The 26,351-nt window shown below is 41.3% G+C and overlaps 1 protein-coding gene across 1 annotated transcript in view; it reads left to right on the forward strand.

Moving 5' to 3' along the window:
- Window positions 1-7,390, forward strand: part of GSTCD (glutathione S-transferase C-terminal domain containing) — a 47,747-nt gene extending 40,357 nt beyond the window's left edge. The window contains exons 10-12 of the mRNA XM_056489589.1: window positions 1,036-1,066; window positions 4,410-4,479; window positions 6,711-7,390. Coding sequence (XP_056345564.1) covers window positions 1,036-1,066; window positions 4,410-4,479; window positions 6,711-6,847 — 238 coding nt within the window. The 3' untranslated portion in view covers window positions 6,848-7,390. The remainder of the gene's footprint in view (window positions 1-1,035; window positions 1,067-4,409; window positions 4,480-6,710) is intronic.
- The last annotated feature ends 18,961 nt before the right edge of the window (window positions 7,391-26,351 follow it).

The raw sequence follows: 26,351 nt of genomic DNA on the forward strand, positions 1-26,351 counted from the left end.
TTGCATTTTGGATGTCCAAGATGAATTAGATTTAATTCTACTAGGAATTGCATATATGACTTAAGTATATATTTGCTAAAATAAGAAACTTAAATTTTCAGTCTTAAAAGGAATCAACAAAACTAAAAAGATACTGTGCATCCATGTGAAATATTTTTCATACTTTTCTATAATATCAAAGTGTTCTGGCACAGAAGTGCATATAAAGTAATTATTTATAACTTCTCAGTTTGATAACTTTTGCATTTAGCTGTACTTTCTTAGCCAATTTGATACCTCCATCTCTTTGAGTGTGTCCCTTTTGTTTTCTCTTGTGACACAATGAAACAAATAAGTCTTCTAATGAAGAGGCAATAAAATTCCAAGCCATCTAAAGTTAGCAGGCATATAATTTTTCTCAGTAGATTTGTTTTAAAATTGGCTGGTTAATGTTCAACTTTTGATCAGCTAAGTTTTTAGAGCACAAAGACTGGAATTTATCACTTTGAAAACTTTTGTTGCTGTAGATGCTACAAGAATGTTTGTATTTGCTAAAATTTTGAATCTTACCTAATAAGACTATGAAAAAACTATCAAGATGATCTTGAGCTATATTTTAGGGTTTGTTTTTTCTTTTTTTTCTTATCGTACATGATCATAAATCATGATAGCCTGGCCATATCCCCGTAGTAGTTGTGTTCTGTACTCAATTCCATTGTAAAGACCCTTTAGCTTTGTGATACAAACAAAATGTATGTGTGTATTATTAAATATATGTAAAATGTTTGTGTGACACTGAGAAAACCACAGTAAGTATGTGTTAGCATTTATAAAGATTTAAAAAGCTAATTTTTATTAATACTAGGAAAAAAAACCAGTAAATACATTTTTCTAGCAACCTGGAACTGTAATGGGTTTTGGTATTTTTTAAATGCCTTTCTGTATGATGCAGATATTGCTGTTTTCTTTAAAATGTATTCAAGTATGTAATGATTGCTTCTATTTTCTACCTTTGCTGTTTTTAGATGTTATTGAATTGATCTATTTTTTTTTCAGTCGTCAGTTCAAAGAAGTTTTGTCCTACAAGGTATGTAAAAGGACAGAGGGAAGATGTTTATGTGCAGTGTCCTGTATTTCTCTGGGTCTTCTTATCAAATTAAATATAGGTGGTTATCTTCTAATTCCAAGGAGGGGCATGTGTTATGTGAAATGTTCATTATTAGTGCGGCTGTCATTGTGTTTTCTCTCCACCATTTATTTTAAACAGTTTTTTCCTTCAATAAAATTAAATAGTTTCTCCACAAAAAAAAAAAAAAAAAAAAAATTAATTAAAAAAAATTGTCAAAATAGATAAGTGAACCATTCCTAAGGTACTTCAACTTGTATCACTTAGAAACTACAGGATACCAATTTGTTTAGGTGTTAAATACAACTGTTGTAATAAACATTGGATTCCTTGTTCTAATTTATGTCTAAAACATTGGACACAGTAAGTAGGAAGATCTTAAACAGATCTGCGAGAATTTAATACAGTATTTTTATTTTATACAGTTTTTAAAATGTTGTTCCAAATTATTTCTAAAATATTAAAGTGTGTTTTGACTCTGAGCAGCTGAGGTCTGTGGAGATAATCTGAGATAAATGTGGGAGAAATTATCACTGAAGCATACTGATCAGCCAGAGTGAAAGGAGAGTGGAAAAGGGCAAGAGCAGAGAGGTAGTTTGTGATGAGCAACCCAAAATCTGAAGGTTAGAGGGCGCCTAATGTGGTATGGAAAGACCATGTTTCTTTTAGAAAGAAGCAAAATTATATAGAAACTTTACTATATTTACAGCTCAAATCCTAGACAGGATTCTTGGCTTTTACAATATACAAATGATTTTTGGAGGTGCAGAATAATTATTTGTAACAGAAATATGGAAATAAAGGAGGATATTTCTAATATCCAAATGCTTTTGAGAACAGCTGGCAGTGCAAAGATAATGTATGTAGCAGGAAAATAGAGATTATTCATTTTAATCCATAAATTAGAGGGAGTTTTAAAAATTCAGAAAATCTACAGCCATCTTATAAGGGAAGTTCAGTTATCAGGTAATAAATGCCCAAAGATTGAGATGCCAAAAGCCACATGATGGATTTGGAACTGCCATTATATTTTTCCCACGATTAATGTTACTTTCAACGTCTCTAAGACATAATCTCAAAGAACTCAGGTTTCAGTTCAGAAAAAAAATATTTACAGCATTATTAAACCTGCTGACAATACAGAGAGAGGTGGCATCAATTATAAAGTCCAGGTTGCCTGGATTAGGATAGTATGTATATTTTCATTGCAACTCAGTGAATTTTTTCTTAATCTGTTAATCCTTGGAGATGTAAATCATGGGGTTTGTCAATACTGTAGAAGCTCCAGAATTTTATTATTTGTGTTGCAGAAGGGCACAGGAGTCAAAGATAAGGCTAAAACATATTGCTGTGCTTAGTAATGTAAGAGGCTATACAATTGGTCTAGGCTGGTTGGTGCCTCAGATAATCCTAGTTATAAATAACTTTTGTTATGCATCTAGCTATATGCGTTTTTATATTTCATATTAATAAATTCTTACAGGCTATTGGCTAGCAGCCAGAGTTGCCATGTGTTAGCCAGACATTGTCTGTGTCACCCACTCCACTTCCCATTTTAAATTAATTTCTCTTATCTTTCATTTTAGTGAGATGTAAAAAGACATCCAGAAGTCTGGCATTTCCAAAACTTTTTTGATGAGAACATTATGCTGTAATTCATTAGTTTATAGTTGCAAGGAATAAGGTTAGGATAGCTGTAGATTTCTACTATGATATGTTTTGAGACTCTGTCAAGGTACAAGGAGAATTGGAAAGTAGAACTGTCTAAATTTGCAAATACAGCTTTGGAAATTTAATAGGACTTGAACATGTGGGTGTTCCAGTAAACAAGTTAACTATTTATGCACACTTTGGGAAGTTTCTAATCATTATTTTAGAAATCATTATTTTATTTCAGCCAACAGGAATATGACAATTTAGTCACTGTGTCAGGGGGGAAGCAATGTAGTTGTAACAGGCTATAGTTTATCTTTTTGAAGCACTCTGTAAGAAGCCAAGGATTGGAGTCAGTCTGGATTTTCAGGTTAAGTGACACGACTTAGTTTGGCTCTGGTCTGGTCCAAAGAGCTGAAAACTTGCTGTTGCAAAGAGCCAAGTTGTATTGGGTGCCTGAAGGCTGGTGAGGAGTTGTGTGCTAACGTGGATCCTCTCCCTCTCCTCCAAATCCCTCTTTTTCTCCCCAGGCTGCCTGGCACTGCTGCTTCTCTCCTAACTGTGGCCACATTGTCCATGGCACCCCTTCTTCTCTGTGCTTCAGTAGTCTGGGTTTAACATTTTCAACTCTTTTGTACTACAAGAATAGCCCCATTTGAACTGAACTGACTGGGTGTGACATGTTTAATGCCTAAATTTGTTATGTTCTTATTTTCCTTCTGTGTTTCTTATGAAGCCGTGAGCTGGAAACCTTCATGTCAATGATCTGTACTAGGGAACAAATATCCTTGCATCAAGATATTATATTTAAATGAGTAATATTTGTGTATCAAGTGGTGATAATATTTTATTTTATAATATATGGGAATATGGGAAAGCTTCTTGCAGACAGGTCTCTATTTATGAATTGGATGGAGTGTACTGGAGGAATTACCATCTTGATTTAATATGAAGGTTTTTTGTGGAGTGAAGACTTGGATGTTTATGGCCCTCTAAAAAAAAGCTGGAGGAAGTATCCTTAGTTCAGAATACTGAAAGAATCTAGACTATCCTTAGATGAAATTGCTCTCTCTGTGGAAGTCTCTGCAGAAAATTTTAATGGGACAGGGGTAGTTTGAAAGTAAATTGTGCCCCTTTTGATGGAGAAAACTTTCCTATTCACAGCCAGGTATTTTTTGCCTTTAGGATCTGAATGGTTTTGGCAGGGCAGAGAAAGTTTGACCCACCAGTCTATGCTGGAATTCAAAATCACTGCTTGGGAGAAATGTTCAAGTCAACTGTTAAATAATTTTGTCTTGCCTGCTTATTAATGCAGGGAGGCTGCTAAAAGATGGCTGTGTTGCTCATCAGCTATTAAAGGCAAAATTTACCTGCAGGTTGTCTTTGAAGAATTCTGTCTTGTATATATTGCAGCCCATTCAAAGATTTAGAAAGTTTAGCAAGAAGCAAATACTCATGAGGAGAAATGAGGCAGTGATTACAAACACTTGACTTACACACATATTTGCAATATAAAAATAGAGATTTCCACAGAAGTGGACTTTTTTGTTAGAAATACTGTCTTCAGCGTGGTAGCATTTCTGATACTTTTAAGCATTTAATCAGTTTTTTCTTGATTAATCTTTTTTTTTTTTTTTTGTCTTTTTTATAGGAGCACATGATCCTTTGCAGATTTGCAGATCAGACAGCTGTTCAACTTCCACCTGAACGTAGGCTAGTTGGTATGAATTTCTCCAGCTGTTGTGCAAACCATCTTAGTGATGGTTTTACCTTGATACATAAAAGAAGAAGTAGGACATTTATAAATGGGGCATTAAGTAGATGTCTTCAGCTAACAGTTGAAAAAATTAAGTTCACTCGCATTTCACCTCTTTCTGTTCTCTTCTTGCTATATAAATGTTTTTCTTCTTCAAAAATCATCAGTATTAAAGAGAGAGTTTGCATTTTACTGTCTGGTATTATTGTTCAGATGGAAACTGTAAACTAACTTCCAGGTCAGAAAAGGCAGAAGGAGCTAGGAACTCTAAGGACATAACTCAGCTTTATTGGCTTTGAAGAAACATTTACAAAGTATGTTAAAGCAGTACTAGATAATAAGCATAATGTTTTTATAAAGCTTAATTTGAAGAATTGAGAGTATTTCTTATACTTGCTGCACAAAAAGAAAATAGTAGAGATCCTGTATAAAAGCTCACAATACATTTGTCAGTCTCTTTTGTCGTCATCACATTATTTTTAAAAAAAAATTTAAAAGGTCAGTATTCACTTACTAGTGTTGGACCCAAGGTTGTGGACTGAAAATTGAAATAGGACCCAAATATTTTTATTTTGAGAGATGGTAACTTCTATCTGTTCTCAGTGTCTGAAACTGCTGTGGTTTTTTCTGCAAATGTAACTTTAAGGTGTTTTGCCCTAACAGTGTGTGCACTTGTAATAATAATATTGGAGTCTGTGGCCATTCTGTTCAGCCAGCCACAGAAGGTGATTTTCTATGAAACCACAAATGTGGGAGGATAGGGCTGCAAAAGGTAATTCGCAGAGTTCTGTCCTGGTTGGTTATATAAACTGGTAATTTCTCCCTGCAACATACAAATCCATACAGGACTGAGTTGAGAAGATCTTTTTCAGGCCCTCCCTTATTATTGTATCTTTAAATTGTCTCCAACCCAATTATTACCCCTCTCAAATCTCAAGCCACCAACAGAACCGAGTCCAAATGTCATAATGTTGGTGAATTCAAAACAGTGAAATTCTTTTGTAACTAAGGTACCTAGCTGAGAAGGAGAAGATAGTTCCTTCTGGCCATGGGCTCACTGTGGATAGACAGAGTAGGTTGGACTGAGCACTGCATTAAATTGTGATTTCAGCTGCTCTGAAATACAAGGACACTGCAGGGTGTGTTGGTGCCACCTGCCCAAAACTTCTGTGGGCACCTGAGCAGGGTGCATAACAGGGCTGGTAATGATAGAGGCACAAATGCTCTTTATATATTCAGGGAAGAGAGGTAAGCTGTTCCAGAGGGTAGTTTGGAATGCCAGACTCCTATTCCGAAGGTAAACAGGATGTGCTCCTGTCTCTTCATCTCAGATCCCAAATACATTTAACTATACAATTCTGTCAGGAACAAGGGAAGAGGTAGAATCATTGTGTTTGATACTGAAGCAGGATTGTGCCCTGTTGACTTGAGACTGTAACTATTAGTGATAAAACATTTCAAAGTAACATTAAATTTTTCTTGCAATAGAGTTTCAAGCTGCTGAAGATGCAATCTGATGAGTCAATTTGGTATTTCAGAACATAATAATAAATTATAATGAGTAAATGAGTAAAGACAAATGGTCTCAACATCTTGTCATGGCTGTATCATAATAAAAAACTTATAGGCAGAAAAAAACCCTCTGTCCTTCCTGGTGTTTTCTGCAGGTAAATCTGGAATAAGCTTATTTTGCATTACCAATTTTATGTTTGCTTATAAGTAGTTACACTAATATGTCTCAAATCAATTACACTGAATCACTTTTTGGTACTTTAGTCTGTTGTTTACATTCAATAACCAGAGATTTTCAGATTTTAGGTGAAAGTACAGGAGGAAAACAGTTGTGGTTATAAAGGGAGTAAAAGTATGGCAATTCAGGGAGCTAAGGGGTGAACCAGGCATTTTTCTTCTTCCTATTTACATTGAAACACATTTTTTATGTAAGTTTTGAGAATACTTTTAAATAGTCGTGCCTTTCTCCATATATAAAGAGTTAATGATCTCCTCAAGGTCTTTGCTAAATGAGGGTTACAGGTCACAGATGTGATTTGGAACATAAACCAGGTTAAGAAGATTTGGAACTTATTTTTTAGATGGCTTACTGATGTGTTTTCCTAACATTGAATAGTTACATACACGTTTCTGATAATGTTTCAGCATTTTGAGTTTCTGTGCTCTCCCTTGCTTTCATTTTAGGAAAGCAGTGTATGGGACTTGTGGATCTGGATCGGGCATGGGCTGCAGAAGAACATAACTACTCTGTCCAAGTTATATCTATGGAGCCAGAGAGTTGTTCTCCAAAGAACAATATGTTTGTGGGCATCCCTACTTAGAGTGTGAAACTTGCCTTCGATTTGAAGCTGAACATAAATCTTCAGTGAATAATGACATCCAGCAGGTAGAGGCAGTGCTGGGAACCAGACATCCCACATCTTGAACACATTGCCTTCGGAAGAGGAAGCAGCCCCCAAAGTCCTAAAAAGCAAACTGCATGCAGAGCATCACAAATCAACTTGTAATGTGTCATTAAGCAACTTTTGGTTCTCATACTGAGAAGTTTCTGGATCTAATGACTGTGCATGGAATTACATCCATCTGTAAAAGTTTAGAAGAAACTGGCTTTGTTGAAGGAAAGGTGATTTCCTTTTCAGTAAAGCTGTGTCTTAGCTGCTTGGAAATTGCATTCGTGGTCAAAACAGCATTTGTGTTCATAAGCAGAGCAGTTATCAGCCAGCAGTGCTTATCACCAGAGGAACAGAGAAGATGAAATTTATTATGTTACTGAAGATGGCTGTGCAACAGGTGGTGGCCTGACTTTGCTAAAGAACTCTATACTTCTGTAGGAAGATTATTTTAAATAAAAGTACATCAGAATACTTCGGGCCTCAATCTGCTTATTAAAAGTGTATTCTAACTTGCCAATATTTTTTAAGAGACTTTAGAATTACCTTTAAATATTATGCAAGGATTCTGTAACCAGGCATTTGACATTTGGTTTAAAGAAATCAAACTCCTCATTATCCATTGACCAGAAAGTAGGAGCTAGACATGATGTTAATGAATGGATACTTCACTGTTGCATTGGTAATAGAAGTGTATTGATTCTGATTCCCATTCAAAAGAAACTTGCTGTCAGAAGAAATATTTAAGAACAGTTCATGTGTCTACATACATCATCTTCATTGATTTTATATTCTGTTTAAAATTTGACCAAAGTTGCAGTGTGGAACCATTTGCAAAGATAATCACAGTAACACTGCTCTAAAATGAAAATAAGCCTTCTCCTGTGCTTCATTTCCCCCCTAATTTTAAATCACCTGTTGACACAAACACAATGGAAGATAGCTCCTAATGAGATTTTTTATGCATGCTTAGGGGTATACACATCTGTGAATTCTGCCATGTTTCAGTTTAAATAATCTGTTGAAAACTCTGAATATAGCTTCAAGACATGGCAAACTGAATTATAAACAATAGTTATTGGAGAAAAAAGAAGCATCCAAAAATATTTTATTATTCATGAAATTTAGATGTCTAAAAAATCTAAATACTTGGGGATTTTTTAATATGAACACATGGAATGATACTCACTTATTTGAAAAGCACAAAAGTGAGTAAATAGGAGTGAATTCCTACCTTTAGCCTGAGTTCTTCTATAGATAATGATGGAATACTTTTTCTATGACAATTTGTGGTTAAAGGAGTAACTGGAGTTTTGAACAATGTGTGGCAAATGCAAAATGCATGGTAACACCAGTTGTCTCCAGTTTTCTGCAATATTTGCCCAAAGGGAATTCAGTTTCTAAATTAGTGGTATGTCAATCTGAACACTAGTCATATTGAATTATTTTCCTGGAGTGAGCAAGTGCCTCTTTATGACCTTTTTGTGCTGAAGAAAGAACCTTCAAGGTGAGGACCAGCTGGAAACTGGTACTATTTACAGTAAGGGTTTTCACACTGCTCTGCTCCAGGCACTGGGTAGCAATATGAATGGTTTAATTGTGGTGGTGTTGGACATTTGGCATGGTCTGATACAATGCAATAATACAGAGCTTTCCGTAGAGTGAAATTCTGTGCTCTTACATGCTTCACATTTTCTACAATATCTGTATCGAAAGTCTGTAATAATTTTTGGATCTACCTGAAAGGAAGGAATACATTTGGGATGTGCAAAAGGGAACATGTGTGCTACTGAATAAAAGATAAAAATGGGGATTTTTCCACAGGCAAAACCAGGATTTCTTAAAAAGAGAGGTGGAAAAGGAACCTTATTTGGACGAATGTCCAAGAGGTTATTAGGTGCTTCAGATGGTCAAGAAAAACAGGTAAAGTCACACAAGAATCCAAATACTAATCTCTGTTTCATTTATTGGTTTCCATTTTATTAAAATACCTGTTTTCACGTTAATAACAGTTTCCCACAGATGTTGCTTACTTGTGACTTAATAAAATGACTTTGTATCTGCAACCCCACAAAGAAATAGACTTCACAGAAAGAAAAGGTTTATAGAAGCAAGGGAGAGAGCCTGCAAAAGTAGTGCTGTTTATATGCATGATGATATCCCATTTTTTCTTGGATGAGCTAAATTATACAAAGTTTATGACAAAATTTTCCTTCCTAAAATTGGGAATATTTTAATTGTGTCTCACTATATCCATCATCTTGATGGGTACAGGATTAGTGGGACTGCATTCCACTTCTGATACTGGTGTGAGCTTGTTGCTATTGGCATCAATGGGCTCTGGTTTCTTCTCAGGAGAACAGAATCTTTCTCATGTTACTATGAATAGTAAAGCCTGAACTATAGTTCAGATGAGCTGATGCTTATTGAAAACTGAAGAGAAGCAGATGAAAAAAAGTATAAAAACCAAGATTTGCAGCAAGAGATAATACCTAATTCACCACAGATTAAATGGCTAAACTGTGGCATGTACTTTTCTCTAGAAATATGAACTCAATTATACTAATTTTCAGGTATATTACTTTGCCCTATGTTTCTATATATATGAATGGTATGGAATTAATAGAGCCTAAAATTGCCTAAACGAGGTGACTAGACAGTGTGGTCCTGGTGAGTGAACAACTGTTGTTCTAGCTGCTAGTTATGCAAGGAGCTATCTTGATGTCCAAGGTGCATATCTAAATACCGTTTGTGGTTTTCATTTGTCTGGCCCATTGGGACCAGCTATAGGGTGAACAAAATGCTGTCCTAGCATAGTCATGATTTTCCATTATCTTGACAGTCTTCTTTTATGTTTTCCTTGTAGCCTGTAATGCTGGAAAAAAGTAACCTTATAACAGGAAACAGATGACCAAGCTGAAGGGTGTTGTGTGTTAAAAGTCATCTGTGGGGACAAGTATCCTTAATTTTGGTTTTTCATTTTTGTCTTTATTGTGTTAATTATCTGCTTATTCAGCCGTATTTCAAGAGGTCTTAGTATTGCCATATTTAGGCAGGGGTAGTAATAAACATGGGACATTCCTAGTAGGTTCTTTGTGCCCCCTAATTTTTATGTGGATTCATCTTAAAAAAAAAAAAAAAAATTACTATTATTTTGATAAATCTATCTTTTGATTTTTGCTATTAATGAAAATAACATGAGTGATCAAAATTACTCAAAGATAATTATTAGACAAACACACATAAAATTATTTACCCAAAGGGTGGCCATAAATTTTAGACTGATATTTTCTGTTTCTCATTATTGCTAGACTTTTAACTATTTGGTGGATGCAATGACAGTAAGCAGAAAAGTCATTTTAAACAGCTGTATTTCTAGGTGACATGCAATGCCAGGTATTCTCATTGAAAAGAGCATTTAAAGAAATTATTGATGGTCAAGTGTGTTTGATCTTAAGCAACCTGCAATGAAATGGCTGAATTTATAATAGGTTTAAACAGATTTCAGTAGAGCTCAACACCATCAGCTGAGGCAATTTACTTTAAAACTTTTGGTATAGGGTTAGTAATTAATCATATACATATACATATACATATACATATACATATACATATACATATACATATACATATACATATACATATACATATACATATACGAAAGCATTGATTAGCAAAAAGCAACTGAAGAGTTAAGCATTGATTTCAGTCTTGCTCCATAGTTGTCAGCAGAAGGAAAAGCACATTTTCCTTTAAGCCTAATTAAGTACTAATTTTACTAATTTTTTACTAATTTTAGTGCTTTTGCCTTGGACCATTTACCTGTCATAACAAATTCCATTTGTACAATCTCAGTCTAAGTTCCTGTGGTTTTGTTACCATTTTTTAACAAAATCAAAATGTAGATATCATGCATTTACCTGTCTATATGTCTAGTATCACTTACATGCCTCTAATAAAATGAAGAACGCCTCTGAACTTTCCATGCTCAGGCTTGCACTTAAACTATCTGGCTATCAAGATTTCAGTTCAGTAGCTTGTGCTTAGCAAGTTTCAGATTAATACAACTACAATTTGATTTTCCAAGTCAATAATATATTAAGATTCTGTACAAGAAGTAAAACTGAAAACAGCTTAATTTTCTTTGCTTGTAGCTTTTATTTAATCAGAAATTACATGAATAAAGAAATATCCTTCTCTGCAGTCTTCTCAAAGTGAATTTAAGAAAATACTTGAATTTTTAAAATAGGTAAGGTTGCTGAGGATAGTTTTATAATAAGGAGAGGACATATTTTCCCAGTATTGGTCTCTAGATGGTGAGCCATTACAATTTCCACCGTTTTCTGTCTCACTCGCAGGACTTCAGGCCTGATATGTGTTTTCCTGCACATGAAACCTGCAGAGCAAAACAGGAGTGAGCCTTGGATGGCTGCTGTCCCTGTCCCCACCACAGGCACGTGCCATGCCTTGGCAACATGAAGCTCTTACAGTCTCGTTTTTCCCCCTTGGTAACATGGGAATAATGTCACTCATTTTCTCTTAGAAAACAAAGACACTAAGTATTGATGTGCTATGTTGGAAAGAGTTCTCTGAAAGCCATGAGATTATTTGATCCATAGTATTGTTTCTTCCCAGCCTTGAGTACCTGAAATTCTTGCTCTAGTAATTTTAGCCCTTAACTTTTCCTTATTTTGCTTTACCAGATGTACTGTCTATACTCTACATTAATTCCTGCTGCTTCCAACATACAGGGGCAAAATAACTAGTTTTTTATGTCAGACACAGCTATGGAAAATAGAAATATGTGCTTAATGACTGAGACTCAGTTAAAGTTAGTGCACGGTCTTTACACTGCAGCTGAATCCTAATGACAGTGTTCCAACACTGGCACAGTAAACCAGTGTGTTAGATGTCCTCATTTAATGGATGGGGAAAGAATCTGGAAAATTTTTAATCAAACATTTCTGGATCTAGATGTCACCATATTTCTGCAATCCACAGCAAGGCCTGGAAAGCTGCAGTTTTTCAGACAAGGGTGTTTCCAAGTGCAAAGCAAACATCTTACCTTCCTGACCCACATATCTGCCAGCTGCAATATTATCAGGTCACCTGGTGCAGTTCAGAAAAATACAGAGTGTCACATGCTTTAATTTTATTCTCACAGAAGATGTACAGGAACGTAAATTCATACCTGATTGCCACAGGGATGAAGGAACCACACTGATGTTTTCAGTGTCAAGATTCCTCATACTTATGCTTTGGATTTAAGACCTGTGTGGAGGTAGAAAACTGAGTATCTGCACAAAGCACCACCACAGCTGACCCAGCCCTGCTGTACTGAAAAGGACAGTTTTTTAAAAAGCAATATGGAGAAAGGCCTGGTTGTGTTTTACAGATAGAACAGGAATTCTTTCTGTGAAAGTTCTTCCATGGAATACACGGTGCACACCCAACCAAGGGGACAACCCCCAAAGAGCTCATTCCATCCCTGATCTGTAGGCATAAGAGAATTGGGGTTTTTTGAGTTTTGAAAGCCCAGAATGGAGAGACAGCATATTTGCATTGCTCATTTCTCATATTCAGTGCTTTGGGACTCATACAAGGTGCTTAATTCTTCATATATTAAAGGTATACTTGGAATTTGTTTAGCATCTGAGCATTTTTATATAAGGCATTAAATCTTTATTGGGAATTTTCAAAAACTGAAAAGGTCATCTCCACCCATTCATCAAAACTCAGTATGTTGTCAATTACCATAAATTATTTAGTGTAGTAACAGAGAAATTTTTGTAAGAAATGAGCCTCCTCATGTAGAGCATGAGCTGAACGCATCCTTGTGCCCTCCACAGCACTGGGTCAATTCCCACCATTCTCCCCACACCACAGAGCACCCAATGGGACCAGGGCTGAGGAGCATCCCTGCACCTGCCGTGGCTGAGATGGGTTCCCTGGAGCTCTCAGGAGCCCCAGCCCATCCCTGTGAACACAGGTCCTGTGGCAGAGTGGCTGGAAGGAAACCTGAATGTCAATTCTGCTTTTCCTGCTGTGTCACCTTTAGCAGCAGAGCAGGGCCTTGGGAGGAAGGTGCTGTCCCTGGGAACAGAGCAAACCTCCTGAGCCCTGCTGGGAAATGCTGTCAGAGGAACAGCTGAACACCTGACAATGTCAAGACTTCAGTGACATGAAATAAGGAACTGAATTGGGAGACTTTCCACAGTTTGGGAAAAAAATCAACAAAGTTGGATTTTATTTTAATTCCTGTTTACTAGGGTTAAAGTTAAAACGCTCCTGTAAGAGTTAAAACAACAACAGACTGAGAAACGTGGCGGAGGAGGGCTAAGGAAGGGTGTAAATGCATTATTGCTGAGGTTTGGTGTGGTTGGTGGGCTCCTTTGGGCACAGAGGCTGCAGTGATGCTCAGGGCGCTGAGGCTGAGGGCGGCGGGAGGTGCAGCCCTGCCCTGCTCTGCCCCTGAGGCCCCAGTGCAGAGCCGTGCCCAGCTGTGCCCAGCACAGGCGGGATGTGCCTGTGCAGCAGGGCCGCAGCAGCCCTGGGCATGTGTGGAGGCCTGGAGCAGCCGTCCTGTGCAGCCAGGCTGGGAGAGCCGGGGCTGTCCAGCCTGGAGAGGAGCAGGCTGCGGGGAGGCCTCACTGCGGCCTGGAGTGCCTGAAGGGGGCAGGGAGCCATGGGGGAAGGGAAGGGCCTGCACTGCAAGGGGCAGATTCCATGGCATGTTGGCATCAACTGTGAGGGTGCTGAGACATGGCCACAGGCTGCCCAGAGAAGCTGTGCATGCCCTGGCCCTGGAATGTTGCAGGCCAGGCTGGACAGGGCCCTGAGCACCCTGATCCAGTGGGTGGCAGCAGAACCAGGCGATGGTTGAGGTGCCTCCATGGCATTCTGGAACTCCATGGGTGAGCCAAAGGGACACCCGTTACCTGGGCATGGAATGTTGGAACCGGTTGCCAGGGTCACTCCTGCATCCAAGGATCTGTTGGCACAGAGTCTGTTGAGCCAGTTGACGGATTCTCTGCTGCGCAGCAGACGTGGAGCATCCGTCTTCTCCACCCCAAGAAGAAATACAGAGAGATTTGCTGCCATTTTCAATCCAAACTCTGGAGTGAGTGTGCAGGTGAGTGCAGACAAGTCTTGAAAAGGCTTCTGCTGCTGAGGGGCTGGGCTGGGCTGCAGGATGGGCTGCACATGGGCTCAAGTACCAGAGCCGCAGACTTCTCATCCAGCTTTGGACAGCAGCTGGAGACCTGGGAATGGGAGCCTTGGGGCATGGAGGTGTTGAGGAAAATTGGCATTCCAAATAGAAAATCTCTGCTCTACTTTTCTGATAGGTTTGGAAGAGCAGTTTTCTGTATTTGAAAAATCTGCAGTGGACTCCCTAAGGGAAGCTAAGGGGTTGGTCACATCCCTGGCATTCCTTTGTTGGTGTTTGCTGGTGGTTTTTGCTCAAAAAACAACATGAGCTCAGTAAGTACTTTGCTACTCAATGTAAATCTGATTCTTGAGACATTTTCCAGGGTACTTCTAGAGACGTTTTCAAGAGTTTGCAGCAAATGCATAGGAACATAGAAACACAGAAGCCTTTAAAAACTTCATGAAACTTCATGTTCTGGAATACTGAAGATTTAGAATCCCTATGGGTGTTAGTAGTAGCTTACAGTGTGAGCAGCAACCTGATTTAATCGGGAACAAATCTCCTTTTCAAGCCATTGGAACAGGTACCTTCTGGATGAGACAGCTTGTCATAAATCAGGGGTGATGTATTTTCTCTGAGGTGATGTGCTTAGCTGGGAATGGCTCATAGCACTATTTGATGCATATTCCAGCCTTTGCAGCCTTTGTTTTCTGTATCCTTGTGTGCTGTCCCTGGTGTTGCAAAAACCAAGGGCCATGTTCATATCAGTGGCACAGAAAATGCTAAGGCTTTGTTCTCTGCCAGGGTCAGAGAAAGCGCCCTGGAGGAGCAGCTGATTCCGGACCAGCTCGGAAACGGAGCAGGCTGCAGCCCTCCAGCACAGGTGGGACTTCACAGGCAGAGCCAATAGAGTTTGTGGAAAGTTGTACACTTGCTTTGGAGCCTGGTAAGAGCAGGAGCTGTTCTGGAGGTTGAGGACCTTCTGGCCATGTGCTTTTGCCAGTTTCTAGGCCCTTTACTGGGGAGAAAGAGAAACCTTGGGTTTGAGGAAGCACCTGGCACAGCATCCTGAAACAAGAAACCTTCTGAGAACTGTTTTGGTTTGTTACTGAGCTCACTACATTGGCCCCTAGTAAGAGATGAGCTGTGTAGCAAAGGTCCTCAAGTGCTGCTCAAACACCTGAATGTGTGTTCTGATGAGCTGGCAGTCACTGCAGCTGCCACAGTGGGGGTGGCAACATGAGTGTGGGGTCTCCCAAGCTGGACAAAGAGCAAGAAAAGTTTGTCATTAGCTGTGGCCCATCCTTCAAGGGAACATGTAGAGCATAGTAGTGTAAAATGAGGGTTGTCCCTATGATTACAGTTTTGGTCGGGTTTTTTTCTTCTGTGTGCTAATCATTCCCCTATGTGAGATGCTTCACCTATTGGTGTGAACCTCCCATAGGCTGTTGTCATCCAACAGAACTGGTGAGGAGCTTAGCTGCTCTTCCTCTAGTGTTTCCCCTTCAGAGGACAGGGCGGGCAATGCTGCCTGTGGACTGTTGAGGGCAAAGCTTGGGTGAAATTTTGGACACATTCCTGGAAAAAAGATACCAAGGGCAGAGTGAATCCAACCTCAGCGTGTTCCACAGTGGCAGCCCATTTCATTCCTCTCTGGTCTTGACTCTGATGTTCTCTTTTTCAACTGGTGAAGAAGTCATCGATCTCACAGGCGAAGAAGAAGTTATAGATCTCACTGATGAACCTTCTGAGCCTGAAGTCATCACCATCAGTGATGATGAATCTGTTGTGGTAAGTAGTGAATGGCACACTCCTCTCCATCTTGCAGTCAAATTAGCTTCTCTTGAACTCCTGGGCCTGTGGTCTGGCATCAGACTATCTCTCTGAGTATCACTTGCAGAGAGTGGAAGAGTAATCCGAAAGAGTTTGTTGCTTCAGTGATTTAAAATAAAAAGCAAGAGAGGACAGGAAGTCTTCGGCTTCCCAAATAAGAACTGTTTTTGCTGCAACCTCAGTTTAAGGTACCCCTGTCACTGATGTGCCAAGCAAAACTGCAGCTGGCTGGGGTACAAACCAGTAGTGTTTTATTACTCCAAGATGTCTTTCATAATGTCATTTTTTTTTTCTTTTGATTTCCCTTATTTTCCCATATTTGAAAGAACAGTCTTTAACGCAGCCCACAGTGTAGTTTGTCCCAACAGTTTTGGGATGTCACTGCTGCTGTACAAAGCAGAATATGCAGCAGGCATAGCATAAAGGGTAGCTCCTGACAGCATTATTCCTGAGCCTTTGCAAAGGAAAGGCCTCATACCTTACAACAGAGCCTGCACGACCCAGCCCTAGTTCCACCAAAAGCAAGGGTCTGGGTTTGGGGCTCTTTCCTTAACAACTGTTAATCTAATACAGAATATTTTTGGATACCACAGTCAATTTGGCAGTTTGGAGGAGAAAGAGGGAAAGAAAGAGCTCCAGGCCCAAATGCAATTAGGAAACTGAAATGGGGAAGCAGGGAGTAGAGTGTTCAGAGCTTCCTAAGCACCTCCATTTCTACCCCATTTCAGGACAGCGACCAGAGCCAGCAGCAGCCACATCTTTCCATGGCATCAGAGAATTCAGCTGAGCCACTGGAACGGGATGAAGACCCAAGAGATACTGATGAGTATGTGACAGATAAATTGACTCTCTAAAATCTAATTTCTGACACATAGCAGAAAGTGCTTTTTGCCAAGCTTTTGGGTTCTGCTTCTTTCTGTGTCAAAACTTCAGAATTGGAATAGAGTGGCCTGATGGGAAGAGAAGTAATTAAGAAAAAAAAACAACAGAAGTACAATCTGTGGAAAAACCATTCCTCTCAGTGCATGAAGCCATTACTGAATGTTTCTTCAGTATGGCTTGAAATGCTTGCAGGATGTAAAACCTGTTGGAAAGATTGCTGGGCTGGGATGTTGCTACATCAAAAGAGGGGATGTTTTAAGTACCAACATTTTCTTTGTTGGCAACCCTTGGTTGTCCAGTGTGGGCAATAGAAGCCTCCCTGTTTAAATGGCTGCATGTTCTTCTGTTTGTGCTCTCTCTAGTGATTGGCTGCTGTATGATTTCGATCCTCCATATTGGTCAGATGAGAACTCAGAGGTGAGGATGCACTGGTTCTTGTCCTTTCTGCTTTGTGGGAGGGAAAGGGGCAGAGGGGGAGCTGCACAACTCAATTGTCTTAGGTGGGTGCCATGAGCAGCTGGCTGGAGGCACAGCCCTTGCTGGAAGCTCCAACCTTCACATCCCTACAAGTCCCTTCTTGGTGGTGTCTGTAGAGGGAGAAGCCCTTGCCAGGATGGCACTGGCAGATCTGTGTGTTCCTTGTAGTTCTAGCACTGAGTGACAGACTGCACATACTCCAAGGGCTGTTTGCCTGGTGCCAATGGAGCAGCAACCTAGATTTCTTTACTGCCAATGCCTGTTGTGGTTTCCTTTCTTCAGCAGCAGTTCACTTTATCCCAAGTGTTTATGGCAATCACATCTGTATTTTCCCTTTTGAAGGAAAAAGAGGGACAAAAACAGGTCCAGGCCCAAATCCAGTTCGGAAGCTGAAACATAGGAGGAAGGTGTTGAGCTGATTCCTAATCTGTCTCCATTTCTACCCCATTGCAGGACAGGCTGCAGAACCAGCAGCTGCCACAGGTTTCCAGTGCAGCAGAGAATTCAGCTGAGCCACTGGAAAGGGATGAAGAACCAAGAGATACTGATGAGTATGTGACAGATAAATTGACGCTCTAAAATCTAATTTTTGATACATAGCAGAAAGTGCTTTTTATCGAGCTGTTGGGTTCTGCTTGATTCTGTGCCAAAACTTAAGAATTGGAAAGGAGTAGCCTGATGGAAAGAGAATTAATTAAAAAACAAAACATAACAAACAAACACAATCCAGTAGAAAAAGCATTCCTCTCTGTATATGAAGGAATTCCTGAATGTTTCTTCAGTATGGCTTGAAACGCTTGCAGTATGAAAAGCTCTGGGAATGATTGTGTTGCTGGGCTGGGATGTTGCTAAAAAAGAAGGGGATGTTTTACGTGCCAACATTTTCTTTGCTGGTAACTCTTGGTGTCCAAGGTGGACAATAAATGGATCCATGTTTAAATTGCTGCATGTTCTTCTGGTTCTCTCTCTAGTGATTTGCTGCTGTATGATTTTGATCTGCCATATTGGTCAGATGAGGACTCAGAGGTGAGGATGCACTGCTTCTTGTCCTTTCTGCTTTGTGGGAGGGAAAGGGGCAGAGGGGGAACTGCACAACTCAGTTATCTTAGGTGGGTACCACGGGCAGCTGGCTGGAGGCACAGCCCTTGCTGGGAAGCTCCACCTTGCAGGTCCCTCCTAGTCCATTCTTGGTGGTGTTTATAGAGGGAGAAGGCCTTGCCAGGATGGCACTGGCAGATCTGTGTGCTCCTTGTAGTTCTAGCACTCAGTGACAGACTGCACATACTCCAAGGGCTGTTTGCCTGGTGCCAATGGAGCAGCAACCTGGATTTCTTTACTGCCAATGCCTGTTGTGGTTTCCTTTCTTCAGCAGCAGTTCACTTTATCCCAAGTGTTTATGGCAATCACATCTGTATTTTCCCTTTTGAAGGAAAAAGAGGGACAAAAACAGGTCCAGGCCCAAATCCAGTTCGGAAGCTGAAACATAGGAGGAAGGTGTTGAGCTGATTCCTAATCTGTCTCCATTTCTACCCCATTGCAGGACAGGCTGCAGAACCAGCAGCTGCCACAGGTTTCCAGTGCAGCAGAGAATTCAGCTGAGCCACTGGAAAGGGATGAAGAACCAAGAGATACTGATGAGTATGTGACAGATAAATTGACGCTCTAAAATCTAATTTTTGATACATAGCAGAAAGTGCTTTTTATCGAGCTGTTGGGTTCTGCTTGATTCTGTGCAAAAACATCAGGATTGGAATAGACTGGCCTGACAGAAAGAGAATTAATTAAAAAACAAAACAAAACAAACACATACAATCCAGTAGAAAAACCATTCTTCTTTGTGCATGAAGCCATTACTGAATGCTCCTTCAGTATGGCTTGAAATGATTGCAGGATGTAAAACCTGCTGGAAAGATTGTGTTGCTGGGCTGGGATGTTGCTAAATAAAAATAGGGGATGTTTTAAGTGCCAACATTTTCTTTGTTGGTAACTCTTGGTGTCCAGTGTGAACAATAAATGGATCCATGTTTAATGGCTGCATGTTCTTCTACTTCTGCTCTCTCTAGTGATTTGCTGCTGTATGATTTCGATCTGCCATATTGGTCAGATGAGAACTCAGAGGTGAGGATCCACTGGTTCTTGTCCTTTCTGCTTTGTGGGAGGGAAAGGGGCAGAGGGGGAGTTGCACTATTTACTTGTCTTAGGTGGGTGCCATGGGCAGCTGGCTGGTAGCACAGCCCTTGCTGGGAAGCTCCACCTTGCAGGTCCCTCCTAGTCCATTCTTGGTGGTATCTGTAGAGGGAGAAGGCCTTGCCAGGATGGCACTGGCAGATCTGTGTGTTCCTTGTAGTTCTAGCACTGAGTGACAGACTGCAAATACTCCAAGGGCTGTTTGCCTGGTGCCAATGGAGCAACAAGCTGGAATTCTTTACTGCCAATGCCCGTTGTGGTTTCCTTTCTTCAGCAGCAGTTCATTCTATCCCAAGTGTTTATGGATATCACATTTGAATTTTCCCTTTTGAGGGAGAAAGAGGGAAAGAAGCAGCTCTAGTGCAAACTGAGTTGGGAAACAGGAATGGGGAGGAGGGGGGACGGTGTTCAGGTGGTTCCCAAGCTGCCCCTGTTTCTACCCTGTTGAAGTAATGGGAGCAGAATCAGCATCACCCACTTATTTGTATTCAGGGCAGCAGCTCCTTGTGCTACTGCTTTGAATGTTCTTAACCCAAGCTAGAGGGTGATACCCTACCCTTCCTCACCTGCTCTGCTTTAACTGCTCTCTGAGCTGAGGTTTGCCTGCAGCAGCAGGGGGCTCACCAAATCTAACTGTATCTTCTTTTCTCTCCCTTCCCATGTGCATCAATGGAAGTTTCCTGAAGGTGAGTTGATGTTTTACAGTTGGTATTGGAATTGTCATAAACATAATTTTTAATTTTTGCTTTTTTGATTGTTTTTTTTCCCAAAAATCTCAAGTTGTGGAGATTGAAACTGCCTTTATGAAAAGGCAAAGGACAGTGCTTTAGTAGAGCAATAGAGCAAATGTTTGGTGTTGGTCTGTAGCAGAGTAGTCACAATGTCTGGAAGGGTTCAGCCTTCCTATTTGGGAAAGGAGTTTGTGTAAGCTTGTTTTTAACCCAGCTGAACAGAGTCCATTTAAAATAGGAGCATTACTGACTGTTTATATATCTCATTTCTAGGGTAGCTCTAGGGAGAGAGAGAAAAGTAGATCTAACTTCTGAAAATTAAATTACAGGGCATGAGGAAGAAAGAACTAATGTTAGAGTGAACAGCCATGACCAGCTGGATGGCTCTGGAAATGGAAGAGGAGCCAATGAAGCACCTGCGGCTGCCTCAGCCCCTGCAGAACAGGGAGCAGAGGAGGAGGACACTCAAAGCTCAGAGTATGTATGTAGGGCTCACGCCCTACCAAACACAGAATTTTGTGCCTTCTTTTCATTTCTGTGTAGGAATCAGCTATCCAGATATACCTGGTTTATTTTCAAGCCTTCCCTACTCTACCTAATTCCCTCCTTCTCCCATGTTGCACATTGATCAAAGGACACCATTTGCAGTTTGGGAGAAAAAGGCTGCCCAAGGCAGATGTACAACTCTCCACACAACCTTAGGGATGAGTGTGGGGGTATGGCAAGGAAGGGGGATTGGTCACAGGCCATAGCTCAGTATTGCATTTGCTTTTTCTGACAAGCTCTAGTATCAATGTTAGCTATGGAAATACTTCCAGTGTTACCAATGAGGCTTGGCATCATGGGGCCAGCAGGCAGCAGTTGGACAAATTGCAGCAGAGATTCCCTGCTGGAATGGTGTCAGCTGGCTGCCTTTCTCCTGCAGCTGGAGCCCTTCTTCCCAAGGTAGACTTGCACACAGGTGGTTGTGGAGGTCCTGCTTTTATGGCCAGTGCTGGATGTCACAAGCCCTGATTTGTTTGCTTCTGTGCTGGAAATCCTGCAGTTCAAGTTGGGTGCCTGCACAGGAAAACCCCCATTCTGCAGAGAAATAGCAAAGTCCTGCTATAGCAGCACTCCATCAGGATAGGAAAGATGCATTTCATTCAACTGATTAAATTAAAACAGGTGTATGTGCCACTAAGGAAGACAAAGAAATGAGAATTATGGTATAAGGTTTTCTAAAGTGATTTTTTGGGGTGGGTGGAAAGACACAGGTTTTAAAAATACTGGTGTGCTTTGAGCCTTTTGGAATGGCAAGGTAGGAGAGAACTTGAGTATGGAAGTTTTAGATGTCAGGTCTTAAATATGCCACCTAAAGGTGGCATAGAGACTGCTGTTACTTCACATCCCACAGTTGGGTGACTGAATGCACCTCTCCCCTATTGAAAAACAGGGCACTCTTTCTCTCAGGGCAGGCAGACCCCAAATCCTCGTTAAATGCAGCAAGCAGTGTGTTAAAAGACAGCAGGATCCTTCAAAGGAAATGTCACATGGTAGTCAGTGCAGTTGTGTGATTATGAGAGATTTTATGTACCAATAGCCATTGAAGTGTGGTGATATTACCAGCTGTATGTTAACAGCTTTCTTGTTCTCTTACCTCTAGAGCACACCAAGGAGTTATTATTAAGTGTCCAATTTGCATGGATTTTTACTCAGAGGTGAGGATTCGTTGTCATCCTTTCTGCTTTGTGGGAGGAGGAGGATGCCAGAAGGGGGCTGCACTGATCAGTCTGCTGATGTGGATGCTGTGGGCAGCTGGCTGGGAGCACAGCCCTTGCTGTGAAGCTCCACAAGTCACTTCTTGGTGCTGAATGTAGAGGGAGAAGCCCATTGCCAAGATGGCACTGGCAGATATGTGGGTCCCTCATTATTCTAACTGCTTTCAGATGCTCTCAATTCTCATTTCCTGCTGCTAACAGAGCAGCAAATTGTTTCCTCCCAATATATGTTGTGTTTTTCTTTCCTCCAGATCATGCGACACGGACGACAGCTTGTGGCAACCACGTGTGGCCACATCTTCTGCAGTCGCTGCCTTCCTGTTGTCCTGGAGACTGCTCACACGTGCCCAACCTGCAGGGTGCACCTCAGTCCACAAAGATTCCATCCCATTTATTTATGAGCAGTTCTCAGAACAGAGATCCATCTTGGACAACAGGCGATGCAGAGACTTGTTGCTTCATGTATATAGTTCTTCATGTATATAGTTCTTCATGTATATACTCCCATTTTTGCTGAATTAGTTTATAAATATTGTTTTGATTTATTTAAATGTAGTCTGTCTCCTCTTCTGTGCTGGACTCTGCTGACAGACAGAGATGTTATTGAACAGGTGGAAATAAGGCTCTTGGTTTGAGCAATCAGAAGCTCGTTCCTCTCATCACACTGGAGTCATTGATTTGGGGGAAATGTTCTGAAGCTATAAGCTTTGTATTTCTTGTGGCCAGCGTGTGCTGTAGTGGGAAAAAGGAACAGGCCCTGCTTGGGGTGTGAGGCATTGTGGTGTGAGGTGCCACAATCTTTGGAAAGCGTCTCCAGTGAAGGAGGAAAATGGCTGCGGTGGCACAGGCTGCCTCACTGGGAAAAACAAAACCACAAACTCCAGATAATCCAGGCAACGAAGGAAGGAGAAGCAAGAAGTGTCTTTGTATGGGGTTCCACAGGGCAGGTTTATTCCAAGCACCAGTGAAGGGTCCAGGGACAAAGACAAGGAAAACTGGAGTGTCCAGGTTGAAGTACAGGGGAAAAAGGGGATGGAGCAGAGCATCAGGGCCAATGGGCTGAGGGCTCAGGGGTGGGGCACTGGCAGGGCAAAGTGGGACAAACAATAGGGTAAAAGGGGGCAGGGCTCTACATCAAAATGGGGCCAATGGGTGACCTGGGAAAAGAGAACATTTTAGGGAACATACATATGAGGGGGAAAAGGGGTGGAGAGGCCAACAGGCCAAGCAGGGAAACAGAACTGTGGTACATGAACATGAAACCACTGTGGTGGGTGGGCTGCAAGTTGTTCTTCTCCAAGTCCTTAGTGTTTGTCCAACAGCTTAGGGCCTCTTTCTCCAGGACATAGAGATTTCTTACCCACGAGCAGCTCCCAGGGCTCCCACAATGTGGGATTACAGTTTCTCAGGGCACACTCTGGTGGATGCTTTGGTGAAAATGATTTCATTGCTCAGAAGATGGAAGGACTAGTGTCCAAAGTCCAGCGTCCAATCAGTAACATCCAAAGAAAGCAACTTCCCTTGAGAATAACTAGTACATGAACAAACTGCTGCATTTAGTGTTGTAAGGTTTCATTAGAACTAGAGCCTGGAGGCTTTTGAAGGAATGTGTTTTTGGATGTATGAAGTTGGTTACTGAATTTGAGCTGTTAGCAGTACAACTGTGTTGTAGCTCCAGTTCCTTCAATTCCAGCATTATCATCCTAAGGTACATAGAAGAGACATGCAATTATCCAGAGGTATAATAATTGGATGTAAGAGAGGAAACAGAATTACTTCTATTATATAAAAGCAATAAAGACACTAAGGCAGATTTCAGGTAAACAATGCAATAGTAAATTAATTGTGCTATGATACAGAAATCTCAGATGACCAAACTGAACCAAGGTCCCCCGTGTGTTGAAAGTCAGTCATCTCTGTGGACATGCATCCTTAATTTTGGTTTTTACATTTTTGTGTTTATCGTGTTATTTATCTGCTTCCTCAGTCATATTTCAAGATGTCTTAGTATTGCCATATTTACGCAGAGGTAGTCATAAACAAGGTTCATTGTACTCCTAATTTAAGTGTGGATAAATCTTAATTTAAAAAAATTGAATACACTGGTATTGGGCTGAAAGAGTGGTCTTTTGAATTAGGTTTTTACTGAAATCTACTAGAGTTGTCAAAATTACTCAGAGATAATCCTTCAACAGACACACATAGAATTATTTGCTTACATGATAGCAAAAAATTTTAGAGTGATATTTTCTGCTTTTTATTATTGCTAGACTCTTAACTGCTTGGCGGATGCAGTGAAAGTAAGCAGAAAAGTGTTTTTAAATAGCTGTATTCCTGGGTGACATGCAATGTCAGGTATTCTCATTGAAACAAGCATTTAAAGAAAGCTTTCATGGTCAAGTGACATTGCCCTTAAACAATCTGCAATGAAATGGCACTCAGCTGATTTTCTGATAGGTTTAAACAGATTTTAGTAGGGTTCAGCACCATCAACTCAGCTGCGGCAATTTTCTTTGCAAATTTCTATAAAACTTTTGGTTTGTGTTTAGTAATTAACCCTTTCAATGTGTATATATATGTATAATTTTTAAGAAGTATTGATCTAGGAAAGCTATGATTAGCAAAAGGTAACTGAAGGGTTGCAGCGCTGGTTTTAGTCTTGCTGCATAGTTGTCAGCAGAAAGAAAAGCACATTTTAAGCTCTTTCCATCCCTGACTTGTAGGCATAGAAGAAATGGGGTTTAATGAGCTTTGAAAGGCCAGACCGGAGAGACAGCATATTTGCATTGCTCATTTCTCATATTCAGTGCCTTGGGACTCATTCAATGTGCTTAATTCTTCATATATTTAATATATATTTGCAATTGCTTTAGCATCTTAGCATTTTTACACAAAGAATTAAATCTCCCTTGGAATTTTTCAAAAACTGGAAAAGTCATCTCCACCAATTCTTTAACAAATTGTCAATTACCCAAAAGAACAAAATGTAATAACAGAAATTTTTGTCAGAAAAGAACTTCCTCATGTAGAGCATGAGCTGAACGCATCCACAGCACTGGGTCAATTCCCACCATTCTCCCCACACCACAGAGCACCCAATGGGACCAGGGCTGAGGAGCATCCCTGCACCTGCCATGGCTGAGATGAGTTCCCTGGAGCTCTCAGGAGCCCCAGCCCATCCCTGTGAACACAGGTCCCGTGGCAGAGTGGCTGGAAGGAAACCTGAATGTCAATTCTGCTTTTCCTGCTGTGTCACCTTTCGCAGCAGAGCAGGGCCTTGGGAGGAAGGTGCTGTCCCTGGGAGCAGAGCAAACCTCCTGAGCCCTGCTGGGAAATGCTGTCAGAGGAACAGCTGAACACCTGACAGTGTCAAGAACTCAGAGATTTGAAATAAGGATCTGAATGGTTAGATCCTTTCAAGCAGTTTGGAAAAAACAAACCCAACAAACTTTGATTTTATTTAATTGATGTTCAGCTAGGGTTAAAGTTAAAACACTCCTGTAAGAGTTAAAACAACAACAGACTGAGAAATGTGGCGGAGGAGGGCTAAGGAAGGGTGTAAATGTATTTTTGCTGAGGTTTGGTGTGGTTGGTGGGCTCCTTTGGGCACAGAGGCTGCAGTGATGCTCAGGGCGCTGAGGCTGAGGGCGGCGGGAGGTGCAGCCCTGCCCTGCTCTGCCCCTGAGGCCCCAGTGCAGAGCCGTGCCCAGCTGTGCCCAGCACAGGCGGGATGTGCCTGTGCAGCAGGGCCGCAGCAGCCCTGGGCATGTGTGGAGGCCTGGAGCAGCCGTCCTGTGCAGCCAGGCTGGGAGAGCCGGGGCTGTCCAGCCTGGAGAGGAGCAGGCTGCGGGGAGGCCTCACTGCGGCCTGGAGTGCCTGAAGGGGGCAGGGAGCCATGGGGGAAGGGAAGGGCCTGCACTGCAAGGGGCAGATTCCATGGCATGTTGGCATCAACTGTGAGGGTGCTGAGACATGGCCACAGGCTGCCCAGAGAAGCTGTGCATGCCCTGGCCCTGGAATGTTGCAGGCCAGGCTGGACAGGGCCCTGAGCACCCTGATCCAGTGGGTGGCAGCGGAACCGGGCGATGGTTGAGGTGCCTCCATGGCATTGTGGAACTCCATGGGTGAGCAAAAGGGACATGGAATTCCTGGGCATGGAATGTTGGAACCGGTTGCCAGGGTCACTCCTGCTCCCAAGGATCTGTTGGCACAGAGTCTGTTGAGCCAGTTGACGGATTCTCTGCTGCGCAGCAGACGAGCATCCGTCTTCTCCACCCTGAGTGGGAATAGACTGTGATTTGTGAAAATTTGAGAGCCAAAATCTAGAGGGAGTGTGCAGGTGAGTGCAGACAAGTCTTGAAAAGGCTTCTGCTGCTGAGGGGCTGGGCTGGGCTGGGCTGCAGGATGGGCTCACA

Source organism: Oenanthe melanoleuca, chromosome 4 (genome assembly GCF_029582105.1).
Source record: "Oenanthe melanoleuca isolate GR-GAL-2019-014 chromosome 4, OMel1.0, whole genome shotgun sequence".
Classification (NCBI taxonomy): domain Eukaryota; kingdom Metazoa; phylum Chordata; class Aves; order Passeriformes; family Muscicapidae; genus Oenanthe; species Oenanthe melanoleuca.